This window comes from Nuphar pumila, chromosome 3, assembly GCF_984573655.1.
Source record: "Nuphar pumila chromosome 3, dmNupPumi1.hap1.1, whole genome shotgun sequence".
Lineage (NCBI taxonomy): Eukaryota > Viridiplantae > Streptophyta > Magnoliopsida > Nymphaeales > Nymphaeaceae > Nuphar > Nuphar pumila.
Window position 1 is genome coordinate 17342278 of NC_143251.1, and position 10772 is coordinate 17353049.

The following is a 10772-nucleotide window of genomic DNA, read 5'->3' on the forward strand; positions in this document are numbered from 1 at the left end:
ACTTCTCATCAGAAGTTGTGCCCTATTTCATGTATATATATACAAAATAGTAATTGGGTTGGATCAAGTATTTGGATTCATACCCAGGCACAAAATAAAACTACATGTTACATTAGAAAACCCGACCCAGTTTATGATACAGTCTTAATACCCTCTCTCAAGTTGTGCATGGTCCTGTACCATGGACAACTTGCCCTTGAGATACCAAAACCGCGCACTCGTAAGTCCTTTGGTAAGTAGGTCAGCAACTTGATCTCCTGTTGGTACATAAATTGTGATAACTTCTTTGTCCTCAACCTTCTGTCGAACGAAATGTTGATCGATCTCTATGTGTTTCGTTCGACCATGGTGGATAGGATTGAAAGCAATTTGAATGGCACTTTGATTATCGCAAAACAGATTTGCAGTGTTCACCTTTTCTCCTATTTCGGTTAATAAATGTCTTAACCATGTAACTTCGGCAGTGGCAGATGCCATGGATCGGTACTCAGCTTCTGTACTGGAATGCACAACAGCACGTTGCTTCCGGCTACTCCATGCTATTAAGTTTTCATCAACATACACACAATACCCAGAAACTGACTTTCTATCATCTGGATCTCCTGCCCAATCTGCATCTGCATACACTTCTAGTTGTCTATGTTCTCATTTTGCCTTTGATTGACGATAAACAAGCCCATCTCCAAGAGTACCCTTTAAGTACTGGAGAATTCTTTTAACTGCATTCACGTGTTCTGTCCGTGGATCGTGCATGAACTGAGAGACTTGATTCACTGCATACACAATATCCGGCCTCGTAAAAGTAAGATATTGAAGCATTCCAACTAAGCAACGATAATACTTTGGATCCTCATAGATCTCCCCATCCTGAGCACTGAGTTTATGGTTTAACACGCTAGGAGTATTCAATGGCTTGCAGTTCTTCATTCCTGACTTCTCCAAAAGATCCAGAGCATACTTGTGTTGAGTCAACAAGAGACTAGTATTTTGTTGATCCACTTCAACCCCCAAGAAATATCGTAGGACACCCAGGTCCTTCATCTTGAACTTCTGACTCAATAGGACCTTTGTGGTCTCTATATGCTCACAAGAACTTCCTGTAATAATAATGTCATCTACATATATAAGAAGTTGCTGACCTGGTGTTCTCGAAAAATGAACAATGAATGATCAAGTTGGGATCGGACGAATCCATATCGTTGTACTTCAATGGAGAAACTGAGAAACCATGAACGAGATGCTTGTTTTAGTCCATAAATAGCTCGTCGCAACCTGCAAACATGAGTCTCAGGATTATTTTCTGCATAGCCAAGAGGTTGCTCCATGTAAACTTCCTCCTTTAGATCACCATCTAAGAATGCATTTTTAACATCAAGTTGACTTAGAGACCATCCACGCTGAACCGCTAAGGATAACACAAGTCGAATGGTTCCCATTTTTACAACTGGACTAAAGGTCTCGTCATAGTCTTCTCCATATGCTTGTGTGAAGCCTTTAGCGACTAGTCTTGCCTTATATCTTTCAATGGATCCGTCGGGTTTGTACTTGATTTTATATACCCACTTAGACCCTACAACATTCTTATCCGAAGGTTTAGGAACTATTTCCCAGGTCCTACATTCATGCAAGGCTCCCATTTCTTCATTCATAGCATCTACCCATTTTGATGACAAGGAGGCTTGGGAGAAATCGATGGGTTCTTCCTGTTTTTCAACCTTTGCAACAAATAACTGCATTTCTGTGGAAAAGTTCTTGCAGCTTACCCATCTTTCAATTGGGTGTCTGATCCTTTCTGAACGTCTAACCTGCTCAGTTATGTGGGGTGTATCCCTTCTCCTGGCATATACTGCCCCTTTAAATCTTTTGTCATCTAGACAAGCAGTACCAGATGTCAGGGTTTCTTCTGCGATGAAAGACACAATAGATTCCTGAGCAACTGTCAACACGTTCCCACTAGGTTCTGCATTGGTTTCCATGGGCTCACACTCATCTATCAGGGTATGACATGGAGCAGAGTTATCCATCTCTAGCTAATCAAATAATTCATTTGCTAGCCACGACTGATAGCTTTCTTCTTCCTTAGTAACCCTTGCTTCTTTGTTCAAGTCCTGAACATTGCTCTCATCAAAGACAACGTTTCGTGAGATTTTAATGTGTTGAGTGTCTAAATCATAGCATCGATATCCTTTATATTCATCAGCATACCCAACGAACCTGCATCTACAAGCTTTATCCTGAAATTTGTTACGTTGGGAACTGTCAATGTGAACATAGCATACACATCCAAATACGCGTAGTTGACTGTATTGAGGCTGGGTACCAAACAACACGAAATAAGGAGTCAAATTATTCAACAATCTCATCGGCAAACGATTTATTACATAAACCGCAGAGTGGAAAGCTTCTGTCCAAAGACTTAAAGGAATATGAGTGTCATGCAACATACTTAAGGCACTTTCAACAATATGACGATGTTTTCTTTCCGCAACCCCATTTTGTTGTGGTGTGTGTGGGCAAGATATTTTACGCCTTATCCCATTATTTTGAAGAAATTCAATAAATTCCTTTGATAGATACAATCCCCCTCTGTCACACTGAAAGTGTTGAATACTTGTTGAGAATTGATTGACAACAAGAGCATGAAATAAACGAAAGAATTTGAATATCTCATATTTGTATTTCATAAACTAAATCCAAGTATATCTGGAATAACTATCAATGAATGTGACATAGTAACGACTACCAGACAAAGAGGGTTGTGGAGTAGGTCCCCAAACATCAGAATGAACAAGTTCAAAAGGAAAATAAGCTCTTTCATTTATGACAACTAGAACAAAGGAAACCATCAACCTTATTATACGGACATGACTTTGAAATAAGACCGCTCAACACCAGTTTCTCGAGAAGAATTATTATAATGACCCAAACGACGATGCCAAATATTTGGCTTATTATACGAGGACAAACTCAAACAATCCTTAGATAAATCCAATTTGAATGGTTGACCAATGGACGATTTTGATTCAGCTCTACGAACAGGTGAAGAAGTTTCTTTGAGGATATACATGTTTCCCTTTCGCTCTCCCTTAACGAGCGTCTTCTTCGTGAGTGGATCCTTGACACAGACAGGAGTAAATTCGATGCAAGAGTGAATGTCATCAACTAGTTTAGAAATGGAAATGATATTTTTGACAATATTAGGAGAATGAAAAACATTGGACAATTTTAGGGAACCATCGGAGAGAGGAATATTCACATTTCCAGTATAAGTTATTGGATGGAGAGCTTCATCTCCAGTTTTAATACTTGCATTTCCATGATAAGGGATAGGTTTCAAAATCTTACCAATATCACCTGTCACGTAGGTTGCAACTCCAGAATCAATGTACCAAGTTCCCTGATCACCCTGTTTGAAATTCAATCCTGACAAAGTTGATATTAAAAGGCTCTTGACATTGTCTTCATCCTATTGATTTCCTCCAGCTTTTCCCTTGCTTGACGACCCTGTGACATTCATTTTCCCTTTGTTTTGCGGGTTGTGCCAACAATTTGCCTTGATATGTCCCTTTTTTTTGCACAAATAGCATGTTGGAACATTTTTGAAATTGTGATTTCCCGAAAAACTACTTGACAGTGTGCTAGGCGTGGGCAACAATCCACGCCCCCCTTGATTGTTTCTTATATGCCCATGTCCTCCTTGAAAGTGGCCACGTCCTCTCCCTGAATTTGTCTCTGTAAACAATACTTCTTGGTTTCCTGAATTGTTGCCTACATCTTCTCCTTTAATGGAAATTTCATATTGTAGCAATTTTGCCCGAAGATCCTCAAAGTTAGGAAGTGAAGGAAGGCACAAGAGAGATGTTACCAGCATATGATAATCTGATCCAAGCCCGTTTAGCGCTTGTTGAATTTTATCCTTATCAGAAATCACACAGCCCACCATAGCCAATTGATATGTGATGATTTTCACCTTGTTCATATACTCTTTAACAATCATGCTCTCTTTTCTTAGGAGTTGAAACTCCCTCTTCAAATGCATAATTCTCGCTTCTGAAATTTGTGAATAGGTCTTCGCAAGTTGTTCCCACAACTCCATCGTTGAGCACTCATCTAGAATATCTACAAGAACCTCTTGTGAAAGAGTAGAGGTAATGTAGGCTACAACAGCTTGATCTCGTTTTCTCCAAGTGGTAAATTCAATATTTTAAATCAACCTATTAGAAGTCTCTCCTTTATCATCCATAACTTCCTGCCCAATAAATTCTGGTGGTGCAAAAATCATTTCATCTAGGTGTCCATAGAGGTCGAGACTCTTAATAAAAGGCAGTATCTGCCTCTTCCAGGTCAAATAGTTGGTGTTATTCAGTTTGTCGGAGATAAGTTGACCTAGAAAGCTAGATGGCAGGGTAGTAAAATCCATGAAAACTGAACTGAGACAAGAAAAAAAATATAGCAAGCCGGACGTATCTGACTGCTGCCAAACACTCAAAGAATAACGCCAGATCTGAAATAAATTCAGACCAGATTGAATCAAGGATAAAAGAGAAGCCTGGAAGAAGAACTGGTTAACGTCAGATCTGAAATAAACTCAGACCAGACCGTGACTAACGTCAGATCTGAAATAAACTCATACCAGACTGTGACAGGGGTAGAAAGGATAAAACTGGAAGAAGGAACGTCAGATCTGATCTTAGTTTCAGATCCGAACAAAACAGATGCAACAATCAAAAACAATATTGGAATTACACTGATGTACTAGACGTGTATTCAGATCTGATATCAGAAGACACGCCTGGACAGATTCAGACCTCAGATATCCTTTGGGTCTGATAGTCTGATCCGAATCAGACGTGATACAAGAGAAAGGGAAAGAGTTGCAGTCACGCAAGATCTGATCTAGCGATCAGATCTGGGATCAGATCTGTACCGATCAGATGGTTCAGAAATTTATATAGAGTTTGAAAAACGAGACTTCAGATCTGGGATCAGATCTGTACCAATCAGATGGTTCAGAAAATTATATAGAGTTTGAAAAACGAGACTTTCAAATGTCTTTCATATGAGTGAAGAAAAAGCAGAAGATCGATGAAGAAATAGAAGGGTGAAAAGAGGAAGGAGACAGAAAAGAAGCAAGGTAATAGAAAGAGAGACAGAAAAGAAGAACCTGGAAGAAGCGACCCACCTGAGACGTCGATCTCAATGGACATGCCCTTTGGAGTTGATTCACTGCGCAGAAGCCTGCTCTGATACCATGTAGCTTGGTACGTCAAGTGCAGAAAGTAAGGGTGAGGAATGAGAGAGAGAGAGAGAGTTGCGGCAGCAAAGGGGGACTTCTTCTCATCAAAAGTCGTGCCCTATTTCATGTATATATATACAAAATAGTAACTGGGTTGGATCAAGTATTTGGATCCATACCCAGACACAAAATAAAACTACATGTTACATTAGAAAACCCGACCCAGTTTATGATACAGTCTTAATAGTGTTAAGATCGGGCCTAGCCTCGAGAAGCATGCTACCAACCTTCTTGAAGATTAGTCTTCTTATGAATGCATAAAGATATTGGTGCTTCAAAAAGAGTTGAAAGTTTGCTCAAGTATTCATTTTTCTTTTTCTTTCTTCTCTCTTACTTTGTATTCTTTGGTTTTATGGCCGAAAAAGAACCGGTGACGGTAGTTCCAATAAAATTTGATGAAAAAACTATAATTTATGGGCTATCGACATCAAAAAAATCCTTATTGGTAAAGGATTATGGGAATATCTTGATGGTTCCACAATAGAACTATAACTCACTCTCACAAAATCCATTAAAGAAAATGATGGAACCATTAAAAGGGAGGTTCTTAAAGGAGAAGAAAAGGAAAAAGCACTTATTGGTTATAAAAAAGGTTTGAAGAAATGAAAATTTGCTTATGCCAAGGTACTTATTTATGGGAAGTATGAACGAAGACACGTGAAACTATTTATGGGATCTTTGGATAGCAATCATGGGGGACCGTGAGAATATTGAACGTCGTGTGTATTGTTTATCCCAAGAACCTTTGTGTTTTCAGCCACGGTTGTAGGGAACTTACACCACTTTGCCTGGAGTGGTGGTGTTTGACCCAGCTACAGTTATTGGTACACCAAGAAAAGTGACGTCGAAGGGTGATGATGCTCTTGTTGTTTCGGCATTAGGTGATGATTTGTAATGTTCTGATTTAGGGTGATAATTTTCAATGTCGATCGAGGGATTTGCGTGGAACCTAGTTAATAAAATACAATTGTATGATAAGATACCACTAATAGATTGTCTTGAACCTCGGGATTCGGCCTGTTTTTAGTATCTGCGGGTTTTATGCAAAATAAAACTTAAATGTGTTGCATTAAGTAGGGACATGCATTCAAAAGAAATACTTAATAATTAAATTAAAAAGTGATTCATGAAAGTTGCATTGGTAGCTCTCTTAAACTTATGTTTGATTTGATTTATGCTATCTTCCTTATTACTAGATTTTGAGAGAGTCTCGTACGAGAACTTCAGTTTTTATCCTGTTTTTAAAAACTTTTTTAAGGTACTGAGGCTAGTGATGGCGGGACCGGCTTGCTAGTGGACCGGATTCTTACCGTTATAGAAGTTTATTAATTTTGGGAACCCATTGAACTTGAAATTTTGACTATTCAATTAAATTACATTCAATTTAAATTATGGTTTAAATAAATTCATTTTTGGAATGTATGTTGGTTTATGGATATCTATAATGTGCCCCAAAACCCTAGGATATCTTTCCGCAACATTTTAAAATAATTTATTCATTTTAAAAAAAATAAAAATTTCCGCATTTTTTTGAGGATCAATTTGGGGTCATTACATTAAGGGAACTTTTCAAAAAAAAAAGTGCACCTCTTATAAATTACAATGGCATCCTTAGTGAAGCCAAATTTATAGCGAGAGGGTGGACCCTCCCATAGGACAATGACAAGGTGGAAGACAGTTACTGTATCAGGTAAAATCAGAGGCAAGCCTCAACAACTGCTCTTTATACCTGGATTCAATGCCATACCACCGGTAGCTCTCTCTTTTGAAGACCCTCTTCACAGTAAAAAGTTATTGAAGTTCAACTAAACAATATTATTGCTGCCAATTTCTGAAACAATTTCTATCTAAATATCTTGCAGTTAACAGTACCTTTCCTTTCTAGTCACACCAAGATAAAAATAAATGTCAATATAGTATACACTAGGAAATGGAAACAAGAGTTTACTCAGCTTACTGACATGTTGGTTTTTGCATGATGTCTATCATGTTTGAAGCGCCATGGTTCATAAGGATATATGAGGGGCAAAAAAGCCAAAGTTCCAACAACATCCTCCACTATTTTGTTCTTCGAAAATGACTTATGTGCACAATCATGGCCTATAACAAAAAACTTCAAAAAGAAAAGAGTCCAGACAACTATGATGAGAACTTTTAACAAATACCTAAAAAGTTAGTGTTTCTAAGAAAAAAGAAAATGCTTACTCCAGTTACTGCAGTGCCAGTCCATGCCCAGGCTAGAGGAAGCAAGTACCACGGGGATTTTGCAATCATAAAAATCCCCAGTGCAGAGGAAGTAACTGATATCAAAACTGATTTCCAAGCCTTATATTCATTAACTTCAAATACCTAACATGCAAAGTTGTCAAGCAAGTGAACACCAAACAAAAGAAAGGACCAAGACCAAAACAGACATCTTCCTCACCTCTTTCGGAAGCGTATCAAGGACATCCTTCAATGTGATATCTTCTGGAAGTGGTTCTCCAATATGTGTGAAACCATATCTTTCTGACATTTTCTTTCTATCCTCCACGCTGTCTAAAGAGGGTGGTGAAACTGGAAGTGCAACTGATACTCTAACATCATTCCTCTTCAAGGTTCTGGAAGCTCGATTGACCCTGATATGCTTGTCCAGTGGGCTCCCCCATTTCAGGTTATGAATTCCTGGATATAACAAAAGCCATCACAATAAGAAAAAAACAAAAAGATTATCATAAATAAGCAACCAAAAGAAATGTGGCAATCTTGGTAAATAATCAATTAATTATTTCTGACTTAATTAAAAGCACCAACCCAAACTGATGTGCAAGAAAAAGAAAAGCCTCTAAAGTATCAAATCAAATCAGAAAAAAAAACTCAGAATTGTAAGCTTTAAGAATGATTTCTTCTCAACTATCATAGCTTTCAAATAAAACACACACAAAAAAGCCATTGGGCACAGAGAAGAAGAAAATTACCATACAACTTGGACATGAAACAAGCAAAATATTTGAAGCAAACCAAAGAACTATTTCCATGCAATAGAGAATTACTTGTTGGTGCAAATATCAGACAGTGTATGCAATACAGTTTCTATTCAGATATTGGTGTTACATGGAGAAATGTATCGAGCAACTTCGAAGTAAATGACTCAACCTCCAGCTGCCCTTTCCATACTCATTTAACCAGATTGAACAGGTCATTGAAAATTTACTGCTAAGTGGATAGTATTTCAAAAAGGCCCATCTGTCAAAGTAGGTGCTAGAGATCCAGTCGCGAAGGTCTCTAATGCTACCATCCTTCCATACAAGTATAAAACAAGCCCTTCAGGCTGTTCCTAGTCACCACAATGGGCGATACGCGCGTGTTGGAAGACCAATCTGCATCATTGGATGTCTCGTTGTATCGCAATCTCCATCGGCTGTAACTATTTTCATAATTAATGGTATGGAGGAGTGTTTGGTCCCCCATAATGATCAAAACCAAAAAATAAAAGGAAAAAAAAAAGAAGAAAAAGAGAACGGCATGTAGGTGAACAAAGATTTCCATTGAGAGACAGAGAGAGATTGCTAATTAAAAACATATAGGCCTGCAAAAAGAAAGAAAAACCAACAACAGAATTGGGAAGGGAATGGGTGGTGGGAGAAGGAAAAAGAAACAATCGACCTCTCCACAAGGACAACGCATAGTTGCTAGAAACCGCCACAAGCATTACCGGCACCACTAAAAAAAGAGAGAGAGAAAGAAAGAAAGAAGGAAAGAAAGAAAGGGGCGTAATGGGTTATGTTGTTGAAAGGGGAAACGAGAAAAACGACTCTCTTCTTCTTACCAGCTAACCTCGGTAGAGCGGGCCGTCTGCAGTGAGCTGCCTGGGCACCCGAGTACTGCATCACCACAACAACCAAAATAAACAACAGTAATAATAATAACTCTCTCTCTCTCTGAAAGATACAGAATGAGCGAGAAACAGGTGTGTGTAAGGGATGATTAAAGAATGTAGCAATTACCACGGAGCGGAATCCACAGTCTGAGAGTCTGCAAGCCATTTTGAGAGAGAGGTCTTCCCACCCAACAGTTAGCCTCAGTGACACCAGGTGGGAATTAGGAAGAGGACCTCCTCCCCTTAACCCCTCCTCTTCTGAGCTCCTCCCCTACCCTTTGCTGCAGTGCCAGTGCGAAGAGAGGAGAGGAGAGGAGGAGAGAGGAGATTCCTCTCGCTCTTTTATCTGTGTACGTCTCTCTCTCTCTCTCTCTCTCTCCTCTCTCTCTCTCTCTCTCTAGTCTGGGGTTGGCGGGTCCGCCATCCTTCCGTGGCTGGTGAGCGGCAAATCAAGATAACGTGCGTTCTCATTTGTCCTCCCCTCCGTCTGGTCCATCTCCGCGATAAAAACGAATAGCACGTGAGTCCAAGCCCCCGTTCGAATCCGCACATGTATCGTGATTCTTGAGGTCAAGAGGGACTTTACTTTTTATTTTATTTTCTTTTTTGTCTTTTTATGATTGGTGGAGTGGTCGAAGAACAAGACATGTTTGGAAATTTGGTGTCAAAGGTAAGAGACTGGGATGTAGTTGTGAAAAGTGATGGAAGTGAGGTGATATTTAGCACCTCCAGTTTCATAGTTGTTAAATGCTATACCAGTTTTCACATCGGTAACTGCTCATACGACTTTCCCAATGGTCTTTCAGTTTTAATTTCAGCTGCATGAGTAGAAGTGATAAATCCTCACTTGAACTGTTTTACTTATCCCAAACAATCATGTAGATTAGTTAAAATCATAAATTTTGGAGATTCTATAATTGTATCCTTAGCTGCCATTCTTAAACAATTGATATGCTTCTATCATTAAATTTGGTTGTTTACCTATTATGTGTCTTATATTTTAACACTTTTTTTATTTATTTTTTGTATTTTTAATAGCACATTTTGTTTATTTTTGTAATGTTTTTTTAATAGCTTATTTCATGTCTTTAGTGTATGCATGTTTACATTTATTTCTTATTTTGTTATTTAAAAAAAAATAAATTTATTTATAACAAAATGATGATAGAAGAGACTATTTCAGAGGGAGCCACACCTACACCATGTGTTAGTGTTGAAATACAGCAAAAAAAAGTGAAAGAATACAAAGTATAAGCTGATAATACTTCTTACTATAAAGTTTGGAGTAAGCTTGATAAGTGGGTTAGAGAGGGCCCTTCTCTATGGCTAGAAGCTTGTGTTTGATAGTTACCACAAAAAAAGCTTGTGTTTGATAGTTACCACAAAAAATGCAATCTGTCTCAACGAAAATTCAAACATTTGTACTCAAATAATCAATAGCTAACACCTTCAATGTGACGCTAGTTAAAGTTAAAAAAAGGTTGATGAGTGTATGATTGCATTTATCCTCCCATCTAAAAAATATTTATGGAAGAGAAGGAAGACTCGAAGTTTGAGTTATTGGCTCAGTCTAAGGTTACTGTTAACCTTAATGTCTGGCTAGAAGAAGTTGAAGAC

General features: G+C 38.4%; 1 protein-coding gene across 1 annotated transcript in view; it reads right to left on the reverse strand.

Moving 5' to 3' along the window:
- Positions 1 to 9585, reverse strand: part of LOC149842156 (omega-6 fatty acid desaturase, chloroplastic-like) — an 83147-nt gene extending 73562 nt beyond the window's left edge. Inside the window, exons 1-5 of the mRNA XM_089998948.1 lie at positions 9283 to 9585; positions 9105 to 9159; positions 7722 to 7960; positions 7502 to 7645; positions 7258 to 7409 (exon numbers count right to left, since the gene is read on the reverse strand). Coding sequence (XP_089855074.1) covers positions 7258 to 7409; positions 7502 to 7645; positions 7722 to 7960; positions 9105 to 9159; positions 9283 to 9321 — 629 coding nt within the window. The 5' untranslated portion in view covers positions 9322 to 9585. The remainder of the gene's footprint in view (positions 1 to 7257; positions 7410 to 7501; positions 7646 to 7721; positions 7961 to 9104; positions 9160 to 9282) is intronic.
- Positions 9586 to 10772: the final 1187 nt, after the last annotated feature.